The sequence below is a fragment of the Atractosteus spatula genome, chromosome 3, assembly GCF_055471065.1.
Source record: "Atractosteus spatula isolate fAtrSpa1 chromosome 3, fAtrSpa1.hap1, whole genome shotgun sequence".
NCBI classification, from domain to species: Eukaryota; Metazoa; Chordata; class Actinopteri; order Semionotiformes; family Lepisosteidae; genus Atractosteus; species Atractosteus spatula.
Genome location: NC_142708.1, coordinates 21,234,241 through 21,259,313, shown reverse-complemented (window position 1 = coordinate 21,259,313; position 25,073 = coordinate 21,234,241). Strand labels below are relative to the sequence as shown.

The 25,073-nt window shown below is 35.5% G+C and overlaps 1 protein-coding gene across 1 annotated transcript in view; it reads right to left on the bottom strand.

Moving 5' to 3' along the window:
* kcnn2 (potassium calcium-activated channel subfamily N member 2) overlaps positions 1-25,073 on the bottom strand; it is a 95,674-nt gene that overhangs the window by 59,800 nt on the left and 10,801 nt on the right. The window contains exons 2-3 of the mRNA XM_088910888.1: positions 9,912-10,888; positions 9,407-9,502 (exon numbers count right to left, since the gene is read on the bottom strand). Coding sequence (XP_088767014.1) covers positions 9,407-9,502; positions 9,912-10,880 — 1,065 coding nt within the window. The 5' untranslated portion in view covers positions 10,881-10,888. The remainder of the gene's footprint in view (positions 1-9,406; positions 9,503-9,911; positions 10,889-25,073) is intronic.

The following is a 25,073-nucleotide window of genomic DNA, read 5'->3' as shown; positions in this document are numbered from 1 at the left end:
TCCCAAATAAGCTTTTAGGTATATACAAATATGTGAGAAAAACAATTTAAACCTTTATTTCAATCTTTCACCAAATGATGGATCGCATGTCCTTTGGGAAGTGAAAATTTATCTTTAATGTTTTCACACAGTTTTAATAAGATATCAGACAGAAGCTGCATTTTTAAGTATAAACACTAAAAATAAAACTATTTCAAAAGCTAATGATATCATCTGGTCAAAAACTAGACAGAGCTAGAGGCTAGTGAACACACAACAGCAATCATATAAAATGGAACACAACTGCATTCTCTGTGAAGAAGCCATCTGTGTTAATATGCATTAATGATTTCGTTGCTGATTCTTTATCATTGTCTTATCAACCTTGATAATTAACCTTTATAATCTGTTGGTAACACTTAAATTGCACAGCCGTTCATTTTATATTTGGGGCAATAGGGATATATATAGTCCAAAGACTCATCTTTATTTGTGCATTTCATCCTTAAAAGTAAGGAGTATGTATTACTCCATACTTAATTAAATAAAACGACATCTACAGCATTAGTAATTTGCTCACTACAATCAAAAATCATTAGACATTTTCACATCTCAATAGGTATCAGAAAATGAAAATGGAAGTCTTTGAAAAATATTCTTGACTTTGACTTCCAAAACAAACAGCATAATTTAACTGTTGGATTATCTTGAAAGCATACTGCTGAGTCATAATGTGTAAAAAATTAAAACGGAAGTGTTTGGAATGGAAGTGTTTGAAAAGTATTCTTGACTTTCAAAACAAATAGCAAAATGTAACTGTTGGACTTGAATCTTTGTAGCATACCCCTGAATGTGTAAAAAATTAAGATGCAAGTGTTAATCTACTGTAATTTTTATCTAAAACATCATAATGAGCAAAATGTAGCATTCCAGCTAACGAATCACAATTCCATGTTATCTTTTAAGTAATTCATCTGAATAATACCAGCTATCAAGACTCAGAACTGTGTTCTATTATTCAATGAATCATACCACTTAGCGGACTGCAGTTGTATGTGTGTAGCACTGTGCACAAGACACCTGTTTTGAAGATGCAGAGAAATTACGAAGATGCAGCTTTCTGAAATTAAAGCAACACATCCTAAAAACAACTTACAGTACTTACAGCATCTTATTTTCTTTAGATAAAACATAACAGTGTAGATAAGGCTTAAAAGGACAAATCCATCTACAGTATATTTATTTATTTGTTTTACTTAGAAGTAATGTTGTATCACGTTATGCTTTTTCCAGACCACTTTTCACTATACAACGTTTTCTAATGCTTTTTTACAGCTCATTAATCATTTGAATTTTACTATATTCGGTGAATACAGCAGCCTAAATAATCAAATGTAATTCCAATGATAAACACACAACCAACTATAATGGAATGGAGATGTTTTCAACAATTGTAAAACAACAAGAAAAGAAACAAGTCAAGTAAAGTCTACAATTGAATTATTAGACAGTGGACACTTTTTTGCATGGTTAACTCAAAGTTAAAAAAGTCAATGATACAAAAACTTCCAAAAAACAGAAAAATTGGTAACTTTTGAAAACAGCAGAATTTTGAGATATCTAAAGATATCTCAAACTGCCTGAGACAAAGGGCCTGTTATAAGTTTCTAAAAATTATTGCTAAATCCACATAAATTAACCTTTACAAGTTAACAATTTATAGCTGACTAATACTTAAACTAGTACTAAACATAGATCTTGAACTGGTTTTGGCAAATCAATGGCTACTGCAGAAGGAAGATAAAAACTCTCTTAATTATTTTTATTTATTGAGAGCACAATGGGGAGAGACATGTAGCTTTTAAATCAGAACTTTACGTGAGATACCTGTTACTTTAAAACACTGTGCCTTGGGGTGAAAACCACAATAAATACAATAAAACTAAAAGAATTACTGCCAGGACTTTTCCTCCTCATGTAATTATTAGTAGTAATACATGCAAAACTTGTTTCATAAGATTATACTGTAGAGTTTTCACGTTATGTAATTGTGTTACTTTATACCAATACAAGGTGACTAATATGGATCAATCAAAATCCTGTACTAAAAAGCCTGCTTGGAATTTCACAGAAGGTGAAATATGATGGTGTTTTGGTTTCACAATATGGTGGTAATTCTGTTTATGAGGATATATGCATATGGTAGCAGATGAGGACATACTCTTCAGTAAGAATGGTACTGATATAGTATATCACATTGTATGACCGCTATTTAAAATTGTTCAGATGTTCTCCTGCATGCAGCATGTTTCTGCACAGAAGTAAAACTTTATACATGTGATACAAATTTTAACAGAACAGTATAAAATAAAAATACTAATAAATTTACACGTAACATAATCTCACACAAAATTTATATACTGTATATTTTTGATTAGGTAGTGTAGAAATGTCTTTATTTCAAGGAACCATGGGCAAAAGAGTGGATGCCAACTTTTATTAAAAACAAAAAGTAGAATGCAGAAGAATACAGATCTGAACAACAGAAAATGCTAAGTATATGGCTGGAACAAAGCTGCAACAATTACACATAAACTTGATAACCTGCCTTAGTGAGCAAAACATATCTAGAGTTAAGTATTTTTGGGACAGAGAATCTTAACACAGGTACAATATACAGTAGTGTGACCTGTTCTGTGTGTTGTGTCCGGTATATCCCAATCAAAATGACTACATTTTGAGTTAGGGGTGCAGGATACCTCCCTAGCTGGAAAGATGATTCTGGATGGAACTTCTGGCCTGTTAAATCTGAAGCCATATCTTATTGAGATGTAAAGACTTAGAATCTATAAAAGTTGCCTGCAACCTTTTGGTTTACATGTAGTTTTTATCATGAAAATAGTTATAAAATCTGAAATGGGTTCTAAAAAATGCATAGCCTTTTTACTTCATGAATTATTTCATTAAAAGCTAGGCTGGATAGCATGGGTCAGACATCAGTCTCCTTATGTAAGTTTTGTACGTTTCGAATGTAGTGAAAATTGAAGACATGTAAAGAAAGTGAATAAAAAAAACATTGCCGAGTGCAGATTGCGATGAGCGGCGAGCTGTATATGTAAGGTTTGTCAACATCAAGTGCTTATCTTTCCTTCAAAGAACCTCAAATTGGATTTGTGAAAGTACTAAGTTACCTACAATTTCGAAGACTGAAAAAAGTAAAGTAAAGCACCACACTGTATTTTGAGGGTGCCTATTAACACGTGCGCTAAAACAAATGTGTGCACGCAATTCTCTTGACAGTGTGTGATTGCACTTGAGCCCGGTCAACACATTCCAGGCTATTTTAGTGTACCACCAGGGAAATGGGAAAACTGATGTCATTGATGAAATGGCATTGGCAGTAATGGATATAGGACACCAAAATAAGAAAAAAGGACCAAATTAAAAACAAACAGGAGAAGAATGAATATACTGTTATGGTGAATGTTCAAAATATCGAATACAAATGTCTGTATTTTTTTAAACACGGTTCTTTACATTTTTTGCCTCCATATATCCAGTTATTAAGTGGCTCGTTCAGACCTCTGGTGGCACGGATTAAGATGTTTGGTATACAGTAACTTGATTGAAGTACAGAAAAAGAAATACAGTTTATGAAACAGTTCAAAGAGAGTGAAAAACATCACAATCCATGATGATGCAAGTTGTTTTATTTCAATCCTCTTAGCATTTAATAATATATTCTAAAGCAGGGTTGGTCAGCTTTGGTCCCGCAGAGCCATAGTCCAGCAAGTTTTATAGACTACCTTTAACTCTTCAGTTTCTGAACACATCGAACAGTTACTGTACATTTTGGCCACTTTACAAGGTGATATGTTTAATATGGAAGGTTTGGGATCATTTGCTAGGACAAAACCAAAAACTGTGGACCACAGATAGCCATCCCTTATTTATCTGAAACAAATAATTTACTATATGGCTGAAAACATGTTTTGCACATTTTTACTATTGATTATTTAAAGTGGAACATAAAAGAAAAGGACCAGGGCCGGTTCCCCTTGTTTAACACAGTTACTGAACAAAATATCATCTTAATATTCCATTTACTCTATTGCAGAACTGCTTCTAGTTATTTAAAAAAACGCTCTGCCTAGAAAGTGAAAACCATACCCTCAAACTCTGAACTTGGCAGCATTTGCTACATTTTCACACTCTCCATTCACTTCAGTGATACCAGGAGCATCTGGCTAACACTCAAAATTGTCAGAAAATAAGCTATTTAATTGCTTAGTGACAATATCAATTTTAAATCGCTTTCACACAATGCTTCAGCCACTCTAAGCAGCATTGTTCTGTGATGTACAGTAATTGTATCTTTTAATTCTGAACTAGATATATCTGCTGTGTGGGATTCCAAATAAAGCCAGCACAGCCAGAACTCATCAGAAACTACCACTCTCTCATTTGTTATTATACAGGACACTGATGTCCATGTTAATGTGTAAACCGCAATCTTGTAGCCCTAATTTGCTGAGTCATAACATTTCCAAATGTTGGGTCACCTGATTGCATACTGCCAGCTCTTCGACATCTGATAGCTGTAATCAGTTTTGTGGGTCTTCCATGATGCCAAATTGTGTTAGCAGCTATTGCTGATACTGTGAGGAAGTGTTCCCTCATCTGGTCTCTCCCCGGCTATTATACAGATTAACCGGATCTGAGTCAATTGCAGTTTTTTTTTCTCTCACATCTGAGATCTGTTGTTCTCTAGTAATGGTGGATGGGCAAAGATCTTGAATGCCCTAGTGACTTCACATTATGATGTCCTTCCAGCAATATACTCACAATAATTTCCTCTCCTTCCCTGAGCTGTGGCATTGTCATTAAAATTGGCTCACTTTTTTGCCTTTTATGAGTGAACACACCACTTTTATCACTTTAGACTCAGTATGCATTTCCTGCTGTGCATTTTGCCATTTCATACTCAGCAGTAAAAAGGAGAATGAAGACATTAACTAACATTTTCAACACACACATAACAACTCTTGTAATATCATAACCAAACAAGTTAGCATATCATAGTTAACAATGAAAAAGTTGCTATTTTTAACTGTGTATATATAATTATCTCTAGTTATTGGAAAACCACGGTTTTTGCAAAGGTGCTTTTTGTTTAGCGTTTAATTTGTGTCATTTAATGAAAATAAAAGCAAAAGCCCCCTTAAACCTCCTAAAGACAAATAATGATGGTTTGAATAAGAATGTTGATGAATAAAACTACTTTTTTCTACTAATTATGTCTGGGAATGGCACAGTGCTAGAATCCATCATACACTGGTTCAGTAGGAAAAAACATGCATCACATAAAAGCTTTGTATTATTGTAAATGTAATGCATAGCTCCTGACATCAGAAATGCAGAGACAATGCTATACCTAATTTACTTCTATACTAACTAGCTACTACACTGTACATAATTTTGTTCTCCATCTGAAACATATAGGATATTAATAATGCTGGTAATGTTCTTTGGTTGTTTTTAATCTGCTCTTGATTTTTAAAAGTGATCATTTCTAAGATCAATTGATTTTAAAAGGTAAGTACTGTATAAACACACAGAAGTAATCTAAAACAATCCTACTCCCTTCACTCTCTAGTGAAAGCACCCTCCCACACACTGCAGTTCAATCAATTGATGCAACAGCACTGGTTGTCTGGTTGTACTGTACTATAGTGTGCTTGAGTTCAACGTTATTTACTGACACAGAATTTTAAACTACCAGATTTTTTATGTTCAAGGTCACAGCAAAAAAATACATTTTCTTAATTCCTAAATTAATGTAAAAAGGGGGAAAATATATGTTATATCATATCACATGGTATACTAGAAGCAAGTAGCAAATTATAAAACACACCGAAAAACAGGGATTTGAACATTGTGTGGCTACAGGGCACTATTAACTCTTGATCTCCTCTAAAAAATTGTAAACTGTAAAAAATTGTGTGCTACAAATGTAGCATGGCAACAATATACATTTTTTTCCATTTGGGTTTAGCTAGTCTTGGGAAAAGTAAAATTAAAGCAAAAGACAACATCTTTGAAAATACCTACATTCATTTTTGAAAACATAATATTAAACAGTGATTGTTTTGTTCAAAAAAAGCACTGCTTTTTTTGGTGTTGTTGAGAATCGAGTCAAAAAAGTAACTCATATTGTGACATTGTTGAAATTAGAAGGTTCTATAACTTATAGTTTCGCTGAATGCACAACTTATAGTTTACTGCCATTTCTTAATTTTCCCCAATTTTCCCCCAGTTTTCCAAGCTTTGGAATTGAGTTATTTTTTGTCTGACACTTTTATACAAAGTACCCTTTTAAAACGTGGGGTATTTTAATGAAGTTATCTAAGTCAGGTACTGTACCTTGCCAGGGGTATAACAGCAGTATGATGCAGTATGATATGAATATCTGACAAGAGCCTGAACAACACTTCCATAAAATGTAATTTATTCAATATATCCAATCAGTAAAAGACTTTATAAAATCTGGATTTTGAATAAATGTCTTAGATTTTCATAATCTAATGTTAAATATAAGAAGTGAAAAAATATATCTGCACTAATTGAATTGTATGACCTTGTATTTGGATTGTATCAGCATTTTGCCAATTTGCATCTTTATCTGCGTGGCCATTTTTATGTAAGAAAGAGATGCTGCATGGAACTTAGTACTTTCATTTTACTTCACAATATCATTGGGATTTTAGTTTACATGATAAAGCCTTTACTAAAGTGATGAATGGGGATTTTTTGTAAAAAAACAGATTTTCTACTTTACTAAATATTCAGAAAAGTGGAGATAACATATGGTGTATTGTGTTTTGTGGACTACAGATGTTGATGAATTTAAAAGAAGATCTAAAGGCATCCATTTTCATCAATTTTAAATGGTGAATTGTAATATGCACACTGGTTCCAGGATATTGCATCTAGCTTAATTTAGAATGGATTACACCTCTGAAAAATGTTAAATGCATGAATTTGAACACATTTCGTTACTATTGTAATTATTACAGAGTAAACTTACATTGTCTTTCAGAAATATTAACAATAGATTTCATTAGGTACAATTAACATTTAGAGGTCTGATGTGGAATAAAGGAGATTTCAAACTGTTTGAGCTTTGATTGCATTATTTTACATGACTTATAAATGCTAACAATTACTATGCTGGGCCTCAGACTGTATGAGCTGTATGTTTAGGATCACGGACTTTACTGTCCTTTCCAGCACTTCTTGTGCGTGCAAGACGTTCCTTCTCCCATTCGGAAAAGACAAACAACATAATTTAATGAAATCCTGCATTGCTTCAGATTCATACAACTAACTTCAGAATATGAAACAAATGATGGAAAGATGACTATTTGCTTTCTATCATAAAAATACATATTAACTGTAAAAAATGAATTTTCTACAATGTTATGAATTAAATTAATATAAATAAAATGGCTAAATATATTAACATGTTTTTTTATTCATAAACATGACATGTTATGGATATTGTCATGTTAAAATGGCAATCAAAGCAAAGGTTATACTTCTCTTGCTGTATTTAGCATCCAGTATAAGAAACGCTGACATAACAAGGCTTCTGAACTCTTACGCGTATTGCCCATAGAGAAGAACACCAATAAATACTTGGATGAGCACATCTACTGTACTTATACCCAATACACAAAAAAGAGTTGGATAAAAGCAAAAGAAGTAAATTTGGCCCTGAAAGCACAGAAGTCTGTTTTCAGAATTTACTACCACAATACTACCAATTCAGTTATGTTCTTTTAAAAACTAGTTGTTTTTAACAGAAAAATGATGAGCCTTATCTTTTCAGTCTTTAATTTGATTTGTTTTTAGTTTCTTTTGACAAATTCTTTATTATGGTTGCTGTGGTTTATTGTGTTTTACACGCACATTCAGTGAAGCAGCTAGATTGATTCTTTCCAATATCAACTGCTTATAGGTAAAGGTACATACTATACAGTACATTTTCGACAGCGTTACACAGTATACAGTATACACAGGTTTAAAGGAGACTAATATTTACCATAACCTGTCTTTTATAATATACTTATGCATACAAAAACATACACAGCTATGTTATATACACATGCAGATAAACCAATATCAACCCCCATCTGCGCAATGTTAATTATAAATTCAAGGGATTCTACAATAAGAAAAACTGCACGTAACGGCTCTCTGTTAAAGACTACTCAGGTGGATTCAGAGTTCACTGCTTCAGATTTTTTGGTGTTGAGAGATACACAGTCATACCACTTTTGAGAAAAGGCTATCCCTGTCCTTCACCAGAAAGAGCTACAGTACCTGGAAAATGTCGGGTCAATATCAGCTGTGTAAACACGTGTATGGATTAATCATTTAATTGAACAGTAGTAATGTGTACAAAACACATCAGAAGCGCATAAAGTTAACATTTAATTACATATGTGAATAATCTATTTACAAAATGGGGTGAAGGACACCGCATATTCAGGTAAAAAAGCTACGAACGCTTTCTCTTCAGTTAAATTCCGTACGTATACCGAGTGCCTACTGTGCTCAAGTAAACCAGAAGCTTTCCTGACTGATTTATATTAAATGTATGCAGTATGAGATCCAGTGCTTAGGACGAAGAATTAACATACTGTAGTTACACCCACGAGAAAAGGCTAAACGGAATACGTTTATTGAGAACCTACGGAACACGTCCAGCTCTTAAAAGCATCATTCCCTCAAAATAAAGGACTAAAATTACAATATCTAGCAAAATACAGTACGTACTGTACATACACAATCCTTGCGGTCGACAGCACACAGCCCCTTCAAAACTGCTCCTGCGCGCTTAACGGTAGAAACGTTTCCACACAATGCAGACGCGTTATCTGATAATACATTAACATTAACGTTGTAACTAGTTTTATTTTAATATTTTTAAGTGTCTGATTTTAACTATAGATTTGCAAGCAGGAAGTCGAAACTTTTCTGGATAATTTTGTGTATTATTAGTTTAACTTCTGAAGTTCCTTTTTACTTAACTCTAAGGACCTTTAAAATGCGCTTAGAATTTCTATTACCAATTACTTTCACAAAGTAAAATGTTGCAAAACATGAAGGAAACATCTGCAAGCTTCTGCTCTAAGACGCATAACCTATGAAAGGGGAAAACGTGTTTTTTTTAATCATCTTTCTCTTTTTCTCTATGCATATTCAACCCCAGACCCGTATACAGTACAATATGAAGCAGTGACACTTGGAAATAAAATAAGTATGTGCAAATAGAGACAGCTATCGGTTTAAAACATTGTGCTTTGTTAAAAAAAAAGTTAGCTTTAAACCTAAGGTATCTTTAAATAAAATTGAACATTACCTGAATTTCCCTTGCGTGGTATACAATAATCAGACCAAGAAGAATTACCGTAGAAAGGCTAATAAGGCATTTTAGAGCTAATGAATACAGCGACTCCTGCAATATAAAAGAAACGAAGTTTTCATTAAAGACCCTCAAAAAGTTAATACTATGTTTAACATAAATAGCATTACAGTTTTTTTTAATTAAGAAATACAAAAAATTAGCTTGGCTGCAACAGCTTAATCTCCGCAAAAAGTGATAATTAAAGGTGAACAATAATTTCTAGAAGCGGATTTTGTCTTTGTCGGGTTCCCAGTGTTACTGTAGGGAAAGCAGCCCCTGAGACATGAAAATGTCAAGAGGCAGCGCAACATTTACTTAAGAAGCACAAAGAGCAAAGCAAATAACATATGGTTAACGCAGGTATTTTAAAGCACCCCGTTCTATGTCAGCCTTTAATTTTCTTCAGGCGATCCTAGAAAAACTAAACTATCACTTTATAGTGAAGGTGACGTTTCCTTACCTTCTGATAAGCCCCCCAAGAGAGTTCAGTTTCTATAACCATAACAACAATCCCAAACATCCCAAAGATCAAAGCATAGTCGCTCAGTCGCTTTCGTTTTTCAAAGAGGGCTCTCCTATGTCCAAGCTTATAGCCGATGTTCTGGTTTTTCTTTTTGCTCGATTTATTATTTGCAGCGCTGCTACCTCCTCCTCCTCCTCCTGATCCGTAAGGCATCAGGGTAGTTGAGTTGTTCTGCTCCGGCTTGGAAACTACTATCTCGGGTGCGCCCGCGGTAGTGGAGATGGGTTGTAAAGGCTGTGACTCCGAGTCCAACTCGTGTAGGTTCCTGCGGGAAGAGCTCAGGTTGCTGAGCGGCCGCATCACACCACCGTTATACCTGCAGCTGCTCATGGCTATTTCGGTGAACGGGTTACTCTCCCTGCGGCTGCTGCCAGGGCTGCCCTGTTGCCTACTGTGGCACTGCTGGTACTGGTGATGGTGGTGGTGGTGGTGGTGGTGATGGTGTTGCCGGGATGAACTGGCATGGCTAGAAGGCGTGAACTCGCTAACGTTTAGTTGACTGCCTGGTCGAGAAGACGATACGGGCGACGAATTGGTCCTGAAGGCTCCACTTAAGGGGGGCGAAGTCCGCAGAAGAACGAGGCTCTCCCCTGCACCATAGGGACAGTTGTTGCATGTGAAGCACTGATCGTCCTGCTGCTGGAGAAACTGATCTTCTTGACTGAGGCTGCGGTGCTGATGCTGGTAGTGCTGATGCTGCTGCTCCTGAAAAAAATCGTGCTGAAACTGCAGTGGGGTTTCCATGTCAGAGTTGTTAAAGCACCAGGAGGAACGGCCAGTGCACCCAGCGCAATGCGTTATGGTAGGGATGGGGAAGTCCTGTTGGGGCGAGGATGGACCCATTTCGGCTCCTGTAGAATCCAAGCAGCGCGTCCGATTGGTCGGGCGGACCAAAACAACTGGCATGACGTCACCTGCAACACAGAGGTAAAATTTGGAATTGCGGTGGGGAAGCTCACCCCATTGGGATTCCACCTACTGTAACTGCTGTAGGGAGGTAGGGAACTGCCAAAGGTAGGGAATACCGTCTGTTATTTTAAGTGTGGAAGTGCTGTAACATCTCACAGAGATTTAACCATTTCTGCCATTTCCTTCCTGCTAGGTTTAGGAACGTGCAGCAAAGTTGCCGATCGTACGCAACATGTACACATTTTGGTTAAGATGTAACAGTAAACTGATTTTAAGTTTGTAATATCCTCATATTTAGAAGAACACGTCTTTTTCACAAGAGAAACATTCATCAATATTTGACTCAAACAGCTGTTGGGACTGCGTAAGATCATTCTTTGTTAAAAAAACTTTGTTTTTCCTTCTAGATTCTCGCCGAACTATGAACTGTTTTTTTTTCGTCGTGACAAATCTATGTGATCTTTTTAGTTTTTATTCCGGTTGTAATTATTGAAGTACGCTACACAGAACATTTATTTTGCTTTTTGGAATATGTGCTTCTTCAAATAAACAGTGGGTATTTAGCTTATATTTCTTTGAGGGATCTTATGAGTGCTGTGCTAATTCATCAAATCGGACTGATCTCGCAGTTTCGGAATGGTCTTTGAGTGTGTGCCATATTTGGGTTTATGCTTATCAGTATCCACCTGTATTATGATTTCTGCTTCAACTATTTGTCTACATTTTTTCCTACAGTTTTCACAATAGATATCTATCAAGAAGGACACAAAACACAGCGGTGTCTCAGGCAGCGAGTGAGCCATAAAACGAAGCCAAAAGGATTAACACTCCTGAGCACGAATGTGCGTCGTCAGCATTTCTTGGAAAACTTGTCTCCCTTTCAATGCACAACTTGTCTGTCTCCGCATGAAACGAATCGTTTTGTTTCGCTACTCAGGGGAAAGTTCGTAAGAGTTCAAAAAAAGAAAGACATTAGAGTCGAAATGTTGCATTACTACAGACGTCGTTCACAGAATGCTGTAGCCTATATACAGTACAGTTTTAAATGAGATACCAAACATGAAAGCTGACTGGTACTGTAGCGCTTTCGGGGGAAAAAAGTACATCAGATATTTATGCCTTCTTAAAATAAATCCATTGCAGAAATAAACACAAGCACTGTTTAAAAAACAAGAAAACGACCTTCAGTTAGGCAGTTTTAATCGGGCAAAACGCAAGATATGTTATACAAATTTAGATAATTTACTGGTAAAAAAAAACAATATGTTATGTGGGGAAGTCAGTTGTACTGCAAATATTAATGCTGTAAATTTAATCTTTATCAAAATAATATACAAATAGAGCACTGCAGGGTCCCTTAACTAAAGTAAATCAATCTATTGATCTCAGCTGGCCATATGAGATTTACAGTTCCTATCAACCAGCAGCAAAGCTGTACAGAAAGACTGATTTATAGCATTGGAGTTGCTTTCAAAGGAGCAAAGGATGCTATCAAGCTGAAACCGGAGAGCTTTCATTAAGTAATTGAATTTCTTACCTGGATTCGATTTCCTGAATTGCTATTCTATATCATCTTTAATTCCTTGCCAGCTGCTTCTTTGCAATAAAATAAGTTTTGCCAAGTCTGTCAATAAATAATTAAAGGACCTGTTTGTGTACATTGGTAATCAAGTTATAATCCGCGCATTTCAGCTTCAAACCGTAAACTTAAGTGCAGAGACAAGTTTATTGTTTCCAGTATATTTTATTTTATTCCGGTGCCCGAGGTTTCTTTATAATATTAAACTATTTCTGTTTGGTTACGGCAAATACATTACTGCGTACACGAGTGCCTTCATATTTTAGTCGCACATTTATCGATTTTATGTGCCTGTTAAATTGCATGTAAAAGGGAGGAAAATTGTCATTTGAGAACAATATTTGTACGGACTAAATGTCGTTTTAACACGTTTCTAAACACTAGAGGTCGTAATAATCCACTATTGTACCATAATGGTGACTGAGACTAATTGTGATTAATAAAAGGCGATTTGTTTCAAACATTTAGAAAATTTGTCGTTTCTATGGAGATGTGTTTTAGATATCTTGCTGAGATTCTAAAAAAAGTTCAAAGAATTAGTTTAGATCCTAAAAGAAAAAACAAGATTGTGCCCAAATATTCAATATTGTTCAAAATTTGTTTTCTGTACAGTACAATAAAATTGTGTTGTACTCTATCAAGTCGATTTCTGTCTTTTAAGAGGAATGTGGTTTGTAATTTGAGGGGTTAGTGTAGGGAAGTGTAATGTTTGTAAAAGCTGAAGAAGAATGGTCATTAGAAAATTATAGCTCCTAGGTGATTTCTTACGAAACGCTGAGATGTTAAGAGTAAGAACGCACTGCCACAACATAGTACAAATCTGACATTAAAATGGTTTAGCTCTATGTCATGTTATATGTATTTTCGAATATTTTGATCGCTTATGAAAAATATTTTGAATTATTGATTCTATCTTGTGTTTAGATTAGATAAATATTTTTTTCTGAACAATTCAAAATGTGATAACACTTTACAATTGTGTAAAATTCAACAGAAACGAGTCCTGCCTCAGTTTATAAAAATAAATGCAATAATGCATAAATATATGTATTATGTTAATAATATGTCAACAGAAACAGTAACTTACTGTATACACAAAGAGCCTGGTGTTATTGCAAAGTCTAATTATATAAGTACTAAAAATAGTCTAAGTACTATATACTTATAAACACATAGGTATAAGCAGTACTATACCAGAAAACACAAATCTAGTCTTAGTAAGTGGTATTTAATAATAGGTTCCTCTCCATAATGACATCCCTCAATAGAAGTGTAGGTTAAACTTAAGAACCTTGGACAGCTCACGATAGAAATACTGCAAATACAGACAGTTCGATTCAGGCGTGTGTAGCAGGTAATGCTGTTTCAGCAATTTTAATAGTTGAGTTCTATCTATTGGTTTTTTTACACAATTTTGTTCTGATAAACCAGCTCCTACTGTTTTGATAGCAAAAGTCTATTTTTAAAAAATAGAACAGATGATATGTTTTGATATAATTTTGTTGCAAATGACTCACAGCAACATTTTTCCTTTTATTACCCATCACGTACCCTGGTCTTTTCTGTCATATTTTTAGCAGAGGGTCTTCAGTTGTCTGTTTAGGTGTCATTATCTACCATCGCACATTTTTGCTTGGTGAAGTCATTTTTTCACTGGTCTTTGAAGCTCACGTTGTTAGTGTTCATTGGACCTAAGGTCAGAAGACATGTAGGAATTGCATTTCTTTTTTTGAACACCCATTGCTTTTCCCCCCAAACCACATCATTTAGGTTTATCATGTCAGTGAGTTTATGATTTTTATCATTATGGAAAAACAAGCCCTATAATATTTCCCACTGTCGCAAATAGTATTATGTTGTTCTTTTAATAACAGCAACTATAACAACAATTATAGATTCCTTGTTACATATATATTGTACTTTTTTCTTCCATGGTTACTTTGTGTTTTGTTATTTATCTACAGATTGTGCTCTTTACAAAATTATTACAGGGTTAATTATTAGAACACACAGAATACATGCCCTTGAAAATAGTAATTTTGGATACATATTAATCAGATCTTTGGATACATATTGATCATCATATTTTATCTCCTTCTTTGAAGTCATGTATCTAGAACTCCAGTGTGGTACCAATAGTACATCATAGGAGGTAGTAACATTATGTTTTGTGTTTATTTTGCTTGTGTATAAAATGGAGATGTATTATGAATAAAAGCTACTTCCATCCACTTTCAATAAGCTCTTATTTCGATACAGGGTGAATTTAATTGAGTAAGAGCCTAGTCCAACGACCAACAGGTGTAAGATGCAAACACCCTAGATAGTAGAAACAGAGGAACCTGAGAAAGCTCATGCACCTGTAGGAAGAACGTACAAGCACCACATAGAAGGCTCTCCAGGCTTGCACCAAACCAAGGACTAAAAGAGCTGTGAGATTGTCTGGCCATCATACTGGCCTGAAAGGTGCACCTAAAGTCCAAAATAAACTTCCATGTGTGTTGTTTTTATTAAGGGTCATATTTTATTTGAGAAAAAAATCTATTGCATCTTTAATGAATAAGAAATGAACCACGCTGATCAGATGCATTACGTGCAACTGAAAAATGCTGCTGATAATGTTATTTGATGAACACATTTTGAACTTGTTTATACAGTACATTACTTTCTAAATTACTCTACCTGTAAGTCTAAATATAAATATTTAGATATTCGTATACAGTTCTCTGACATCGTAAACATCGTGGAAAGTGGATCTTGTGGGAAGTTGTTTTTAAGGAGTAATGGGACAGGTACCAGGCATACAGTACAACAAGTCTGTTTCCATGGGTATTACAAATCAAAGAAAAAAGATTAGATTATCTATGTACAGTTGGCTCCAAATTTATTTATATCCTTGATTCAATATAACTGCTGTTTATAGGAGAAGAAAAACAAGTGTGCATACAATATCGGTTGCACATGAAAACATGAATAATAGTGCGACTACCAGTACTGAATTATGCAAAACAAATTTGTAATGCACATTTCTGTGAAAACACAATATGCTAAATTCTGAACACTCAAGCAATTAGTATTTTACTGGTCCTCTTTTGAGTCTAAGAATTTACTGAATTAATTTCCTGTAGCATTCATGCCCATTTGTTTCTACAGTATCAAATTACTGATAGTCATAATTTTTCTAATTCTTTTATTTAATTAAGTAACAAAAATGTATACTTAGATTTTGTGCTGAAATATGATTTTATTGCTGTTCATGGTTATAAGTTTTATTTAAAAGCGGATAAGAATTAAATCCTAGAGGTTTGGCATATAAGGTTACATTGTTTTTATCTGCTGCACCACAAAAAACTGAATTTGCCTATGATTCCACATAAGTGAGCTAACAGATACTATGTGAATAATAATCATCTATTACAGGAGATGATAGAAGGCTTTTATCTGACTTCTAAAATTAGAATTAAAAGTGTCATATGGCTTGTTCATTGCTGCCTCTGATAATGTTTGCTACAGCTGGAAATGTAGGTTTGTGCTGCAGACATCAACATAACCACTCAATTTTGTAGAATACATCTCTCAACTTAATTTTACTATATATGACTAAAAATATACATAACAATTTTCTCCTTTCAAAAGGCTGTTGTACTACATTACATTGACAGCTTTCACTATGGTTTTAAAAATTAGCATCTTAAGCTATTTTGGATGAGATTATTAAGGGCTAACTTGTTTCTTATGCATCTGGTTAAATGTATTTTTCTTGAAACTACATTTTGTCATTTATGTTTACACTCTTGATTTTTCTTTCAATGAAACCTCATTTATCTTGGTGTTATGGGAAATGTTAATTAATGTAACCTTTGGGCAAAACGCACCTAGCAGAAAGAATGAAAGACTGAATGAGTCTGACTGAATTTCCCCTTACGTTTGAAATACTTAAAAGAAAGTCCATGAGGCAAAATATATATACAAATAGGAGAACAGACATAAGTGAGATTAGGATTTCCTAACCTTCTTCCTTATCTTTGGTTATAAGTGCCATTTGCTATATATAATTTCTTTTGAACTATTAATAATAAACTGTCAGGTATGATATGAAAGATTTTCAATTGTTGGAAAATTTAGCTGGATTCTCCAGCTGGATATGGGTTACTTTTTCTCTCATACAAATACACATACACTACTGTGCAGAAGACTAAAACATTTTGCATTGTTTTACTCTTTTCGCTTGCTGTTTTTTTTTTCTTCTTTCCAGAAACACAATTCTCTAACAGTCATCTTCTAAAATTGAAGGCCTTGTGCTTTAAGCTTACAGTTAATTCTGGCAGATCTATATTTTGTAGAACAAAAAGTCAATGTATAGAGAGGAACAAATGATGTTAATGACTAGGAACACCTATCAAAGGGGTCAATTAGATTTCATTGGTAAATGTGACGGATTGGTTAATACAGCACTTCATACTGGCTACTCATCTGTAGCTTGTCTTCAGTTGTTGTGATCACATTTATAAAGATTCTGATCAATGTGAATTACAAATTTCTAAATGGCAAGATTGGTTATAATAATCACCATCAAAGTTCTAACAATAGTAAAAAGCACAAGTCGATGCTCTTAACATATATTGTACTGTAATTCCTGAATGTGTGTAAGGCTTTTGCATAGTAGTGTATAAGAATATGTAATAGACACAGTATGTGAAGTGTACTCTTCTCTTGAATGTCTGTGAATGTTTTTCTTAATACTTCAGACTAGGGTTTGAGTTGGTTACTAACTGTATATGATTTACTGAGTCAAATGTTGAGTTAAAAAAAGACCTTGAGTGGCCCAGTTTAACACATGTCTCAGGGTAGAACATGGTTTCTTCTGTGAAATCGTATTAACTGAAAGACTCCCTGGAGAGTCCATTAAAGGAGTTTACCCTGATAGTGAAGTTTGCTGCTTTGCTGCTTGGGTGGAAACGCATATGACAGATGGCTTGTAGAAAACTGAAAAAATACAATAAAGAATATTTTGGGATTTTTAAAAATTAATTTCCTAAATAGTTTAAATAAGAAAACTATTCTTATAGAAAAATGAAAACAAAATTAATTTATTATTAGCTAGTTTCCGTGTGTAATTTAGCACCATGGAGAGCTCCTTGCCCATGAATACTCAGCTGAAATTCTAAACATTTCCTTTTCAAAATGTTTTTTCTAACTTTGGTCTAACTTCTTTTGTCCTAACTCAAGCCCATGTTAGTTTGCTATTCCTTTATCATACAATGAAAAGAGGTGGCATGGAGGAGTTAAGATTCGTTAAGATTCAGTGTGAAGTTTGCGTGTGTCTCATCATGTCATCGTTGGTTTTCTCTAGGTTGAATCAGATTCCCTCCTCTTTCTATAAATATGAAGTCCACATGAATCCGTGTCTCTAAATTGCCCTCTGAATACAGGCCCTGCAATGTGACTGGTGTCCTGATCAGAGTATAGTCCTGCCTTACATTCTGTGCCTGCTAGGATAGGCTCTGGCTCACCACAGCCTTCTGAAAATAAAGCAGTTACTAAAAAGGGATCAAATGAAAAAGATGAATACATTTTATTTTAGAAAATAATACATTGGCAATCCCTTAGGGTTCTGAAGTATTTTATAACTGAATTCAAAGGTCTTTTATATATATGAATAATTATCCATCCACACGAACACATTCATACGAGGGCCAGTCTTACTGGAAGCCAATTAACATACCAGTACATCTCTGGACTGTGGGAGGAAACCCACGTGAACACGGGGAGAACATACAAATTCCACACAGATATATAGCACCCAGAAATTGAATGCAGGGCCCTAGAGCTGCGAAGCTGCCATGCTAAACAAGCTGTGCTACCAGGCCATCCAGGACACATTATATAGCAACTTGTCACAATCGTAATCCCTCCTCTTAAGGGCACTCCAGCCCTTTCGTATTTTAGTTGAGTACATGCACCTGCCCCCTGTTTTGTCTCCTCATTTAAGCCTGGCACTCTCGCTATTCCCGGCTCTGCACTGGAAGACGGACGCCCGGAGGCCCGCCTACCATCAAGTTGCTCTACGTCCGTGGCTTGAGGGCATAGGCGTCATCACGATGTTCTGACCTGCTGACCCACTGGGTCCAGGGCTTGGAGCGCCTGGCCTCATTATTGTTTTTATCCTCCTGGTTTCCTGTCCCTGTTCCTGTTCTGGATCCCGTTCCGGTTTCAATTTTGTCTGTCTCGGATTGGATCTCCCGGCTCTTGGACCCTAGACTGCGCCCCGGTTTCCCCTTTGGACTTGTTCACCTGCGCCACGCCCCCTGAGCAGCAGATCACAGCCGTCATGCCCCCCTCTCTGTCATCCCATCCTGCTCCTGCTGTGTTTCCTTTGAAGTCTTATTCCAGTCACTTCCGGATTATACCATCTGCATAGGGTCCTGAACTACGGCTCCCGTGACACTACTAACAGCAACTGATCATAGTTTTCTTAAAATTCTCAGAGTGTCTTTGATTGCAAAAATCCTTTTCTAAAACCTCTTCCCCATTATATACTGCGAAGTGTTAAAAGCATAACAAATATAAATAATAAAACATAAATAAACTAATGCTGTTGGTTCTCCATTGTTGCATTTGCATTGCCTCTCAGTATATTTTACTTGATATTCGAAAAAGAACTATTAAAGGGAATCAATGTTACAGTATCTCTCATATGGCTTATTTCCTAAATAGCTTCCCCTTTGTATTTATTTTTGAAGTACACTATCATGATTTAATGATTTATTGTGTTCCATCACTGCACTTAATTACTCAGCTACAAGAACACAAAACACATACTGTAAATAGTCTCCCAAGATTAGGAACTTAGAAATGTTACAGATGAGGGCAGGCCGTTTGGTTTCTCTTGCTCATTTGATTGCTAATAGACATTGTAGTTTGTCCTTTAGGATGTCACGCAGCCCGTGTGGCACAAGACCAGTTGCAACTCCTACCACTGCAAGTCTGAGTCCATAGAGTGAGTCTCATCAGAGCTGATGTTAAAGGGTAGCAAGCCAAGGATTCTCCACAGTAAAATACCAGGGGAACTCAGCTAGCTTTGGTGGAATTTAGAAACAGAAGTGTAATGATGAGAAGACAGCTAGTTTACAGTGTGTTCCTGGATGAAGTTCCACATATCCTCTTTTACCAATGAAGCACTGCTCAATAATTAAAAATTACAGCATAGAAAAATGCCATTTTTATTGTTATGCTTCAGATCATCACCAAAAGGTTTAGAATAGGGTGGCTGATTATTTTTGTTTTAGTGTAAGGTACTGTGCTATGAGACTAGTGAATTGTAGGCTAGAAATAAAATCTCCAAGACCTACTACTAATTTTCTTTCTTTGTGACTAAGGTATATCCAGTACAAATAATGCATATTGTAACATCTATCTGATGCCATCTATCTGATATTTTTCACCTTCCTTCCATAACAGTTATGGTTTGCTTTAGATTTAATCCAGCATTCAAAGGGATTATTAATTAGGATGAACATACTGTATCCCTATCAAAAATCTTTTCACTGTTATGGAATCTTCATCAGAGTACATTTTAAGTGTAGACGTATATTCATCAATTAAGCAAGGAAGCAAATGCTAAGGTTCAGACTCAATTATTTTTATATCACCAGTATTATGTACCATCAATAATGCACTAGTCTGTCTTCAGGATGCAACTGCGGAAAGCTCATCCTTTAGTATCATGCTACAAATGCCAAGGAGGGTGATAGATTTCACATTAACTTCTTTCCTGAGTGCAGAAGAGATAGTTTGTCCTCTTTTCAGTTTGCCCTTTGAGCTCATGAAACTCTGAACCTGCTTGCACACCATCTTTTTTCCATCAATGGATAATGTGTACCCAATTACTAAATTGCACTTTAAATATAGCAATGGAGAAAAACGTCCAACACTGTCACAAAAGTCACAAAAATGTTGAATGTATTGGCTGAAATACATTCAAAATTACAGTGCTTGTCTTCATCTGCTGGAAATGTCTGTACATTAGCTGTTTTTAAGGAGCATGATAATAACCTTGTTTTGATACCCAATGTATTCTTTTTGTTTTAGAACTTTATTCAATTGATGCTATAAAAAAGGCAACATGTAAAAAGAAATCAATGCAAAATCTAAATTACATTGTCATTTAGAAGAATGGATGGGAAATACCTCTTATTTATACAGCAGCAGTAAGCCTCTGATGACACATGTACTTTTTGTAGGAATTTAAACTCAGTAGACGCTAGCTGATTGTCTTCTGTCAGGGGAGCTGTACTGTATAGTTAAAATTCAGTCAGTCGTTGATGGCTTTAGAAATTAATATGACAAACTGAAGAATGATGACAAGGCTGCCGCTGTGTGCTTGACTGTTTCCCTGGGTATCATACCTTTGGTCTTTTTACATTTAGTTGACTTATAAGGCCAGTGGGATTCAAGTGAAATAAATGTTATTCACTAAATCACAGGTTTTTATGAGTTCCTCATGATACTAATAGGATCGTGATTTCCTTAAAGACTCATATTCTTTGAGAAATACTGTACAAGGAGTACCTATAGAAGGCCTGGAATTAAAATGTGTTGTTTTTCATTTGCACATCCTACCCCACAATGCCCAAGCTAAAAAAAAAAGAACTGCAACAGCATCGTTGGATAAGTATCCATACTTATCCAGTATGCCATTTTGTAATAACAATCCTGAATTAATTTAGGTGTAACCATTCATCGTCACACAGCAAATAAATCAGCCTCTATGTGTGTTATATACCAGTGATTAACATGATCTCAGGATAAATTCTACAGGTCCCATAGGGGCCCTCTCCTGAGTAGATCATTTCAAAGCAAAGACTCAAACATGAGAGTCAAGGAGCTTTCAAAAGAACTCTGGGACAAAGTGGCACAGATCAGGAGATGGGGATAAAAATATTCAAAGGCCTCGGATATCCAATGGAGTATGATCAAGATGATTATTAAAAAGTTTAAGGGATATGGCACCACCAAGATCATGCCTGGATTAGGCCATCCAAAGTGGACGACCAAGCAAGAAGGAGACTAATCAGAGAGGCAAGAGGCCAACAGCAACCTTGAAAAAGCTACAGGCTTTTATGGCCAAGACTGGTCAAAGTGTGCATGTGACAAGAATACCCCAAGCAAACAACAAATTTGGCCTGTGTGGCAAGGTGGCAAAACATCAACAATGTATTTCACAAAAAAACATGAGACAAAACATTTTGTGGTCTGAAGAAACTGAAATGGAACCTTGTGGCCTAAATGCATTAAATTGAATTTATATTCACATACTGATTTATACTTACAAATCATACAGGGATTTCTACTGACACATGGAACACACATCATCAAGATAATTATCATCAAGAAAATTTCACTTTCCATAGAGTACAATGTCAGATAATGAAATGCCAATCAACCAAGTGAATCAATCTACAGTACACATTAACTGCAAAGCAAAAAACATACTGTGAAACAAAAAATAGCACAGTACAATAGTTCACCCAGTATCTTTCAATTTGACAAGGTTTTTTCAAGGAAAACATTTGTAAAACAAATAGAGATTAATAAAAATGTTTGACTGTTTTGCTACATTGAAAATTGTGCATGATTTGACATGTGAAATAGGAACACGCACCTAGTGTGTCTATTCTTACCATTGCCATCTATGGAAACTAATCTCTTTAAAACTGAGGCTCTGCGAAGACAGAAGTTACTCTATTGTTAAAATAGCTAATTCAGTATGACAATTATTTCATTTACATTCTAAATAGTGAGGAGATAGATCTGTCATTTGTTGGAATAGTCTTGTTACTTGTTATAAAATATTAAGTTCAGATTATGTGATTTCATATTACTTGACAGGTGCTCAATGTTTATTTGATTAAATTCAATGTTGAGCCATCATGATTTTAATGGATTCAAGAACATTGAAAGTTACAACCAATCTGGCTCTTCACAAAGTTCAAACAGTAATAGCATGAATATTGTGGTTTCCCAGTTGGTGCCCTGGGAATGAAATTGTCTGATTTAAAAATCAGGTAAAGGTTTATTCCATACTGAAAGGAAAAGAAAAGTTTTTCATTGTTTCGGCTGTGGAGCCTTCTACAAGTGTTTGAAGGTGTTCTTCCGGTCTAACACACCTGAAGAAGACTCCACAGCCAAAACATTGTGTCTCTTTTTTTCCTTTCAATATGGAATGAACCTTTATTTGTTCCTTTACAACCTATGCATGTTGATGCAGCTACCTACTTAAAATTCTTCAGCTGATTTAAAAATGAGCCGATTTAGTCCACAGAAACCAAGAAACTGCCTCTGCAAGAGACAGGCCACATCATGGAAGGAAGAGGCACACCACACCATCCCAGAACCATCATATCCATCTAATCCATCTGCTCAATCCTTTTCAGACTCCAGAAGCTACAGCAGAAGACATTCTGGAAACAACCTGTACAGCACCACAATGATCATAGCCTGCCATCTGCATGACAATTATGCACTATGTATTCTTACACAAGAGTATTCTTGGAGGTCATTCATGGGTGAGTGACTGCTGAGTGATGAAATCACCAGATCTCCTGTGGGCCAGTGAACATATGGGGTGGTGGCAGAGAGAGTGTTTAACTTACCAACAAATGCTTCTTTTCCCTTGACAGAACGGACAGAAGACAACACTTGTCATACTGGAGGATTATGCAGAATATTACATAATTTAGGAGAATGTAAATAGGGCTTGTTGGAGAAGAACCTCCTTTAACACATGAATACCATTGATAGCAACCTGAACCAGACATTTTCATACTGAAAACTGATGGCGATTCTCAGATCTGTATTCTTGTACTGTGAGTTTTTCATATTTGCGTTTTAAAAATTTAATAAAATCCAGTTCTGCACCTGGTTAAGGAATATCCCATGAAATAACTTGTTAAAAAGTATTCCTTTATTGCCATGAAAAGAAAGAGGATACAAAGTACCAGCAATGTTTTTTTTAAAAAACTGGCATGATGGCCTTGCATTAGAGCGAGTGCCTTTTGAGACAATCTTACAAGGCTTTCACTTAATTTTTCAGTTTTGAAAAAAACTTCAAAACCTCAAAATGTTTTAGGAAAAACAATGTTTTTCACTTTGTTCATATTAGAAATTCAAAATAACCTCTTACAACTCTTACAACTAAGAGTATATTAAATAATTGTTTTCATTTCAATGTTGAGCTGCCCTGACGAGCTCTAGTGCTCCTGCATCAGCATCCTCAATCACCACCCCCCCCCCCCCCCCGCCCCCAGTGTAGGCTTGATTTGGAAAAAGACTAAAAGGAAAAGTTGAATTTTCCTTGACTTTAGAAGCTTGCTAGCTTTTATTCTACAGTATATACAAGATGGCGCCGTTCAATGGCGCATGTACTGTAGCTTAAGATTTCCAATGTACATGTACATATGGCAATAAACTACTTTCTCCTCTTTCCATTTCAAAAAGGTAATTATTCTTTCGTACTAACATTCTGAAAACATCACCTGTTTATAAATTATTATGCTATCACATTTACTCAAGGTAACACATGCAAGCAACCACTCGATCACAATAAGAGCAATGTATCACTCTTTAAATCGGAAAACAAAAGCTGACCTAAGATTTAAACTGCCCAAACAAGCATGGACTCTGCATACACCCATGGACCTGATGCTGCAGACACAAAGCCAATCAGTATAATGAAAACACCAAATGAAACCTGCCAATCTCAGTTTCCAATAACATCTAGTCTAGTTCTCTAGTTAATGTAGTAGCAACTGGTGCATACAATCCACCTTCGAATTTCAACCTGCAAGCTGTACTGTCATTTTAACTCAGGAACAACTTGGCAGTCCCAAAATGTTTTTTTTCTGTGAAGGGAAGAAAAAGGTTGTAGTTTTATGATAATTATCCTGATATCATTTCCATACTTCTAATACAGATTCAGTTCACTTCAGAATAATAAATATAAGGTGAAAAGAACATATATTTGAGAGCTTAGAATGTGCTCTTCTGATCATAAAATATATTGCATTAACGTAGACGTTTATATTGGTAGAATCAACAATCTCTGACTTTGCAACATTTGGGCAGTGATGATCATTAACTAGAGAACTGCTGTCTGAATAGACAATGAAGTCAAGGCCAATAGAAACCAGTAAGTCTGCAGCCTTAAGAAGCAGTAAAAATAGCTTTTTTATTGTGTATGTTTTCTAGTACAATTCTGAAGTGCTAGAAAAAAAAGTTCTGAAGCCTCCAGGGTCTGTACTGTGCACTGCAGAGCATGAGATTTGTGTGCTGTCACTGGGGTAGCTTTCAGCCTTAGATATCAGAGCAGAATGTTTTACATAGCAGACATCCTAAAGGGAAATTGTACAGTATTTTTAATTTTAAATTCCTGCAACACTGACACTGAGTACAGTCTGGTTTCTCGTTATGTGGAGCCTCCACAGTTGGAGGATAACCAATCTGTCACCGCCAGTACACCTAGAGGGCGCTCTACTTTCCTCCTGTTCCTAGTTCCCTGTGATTATTCTTGTCTTTCTGGTGTATCTTGTTGTGTAGCCTATTTATTTCCT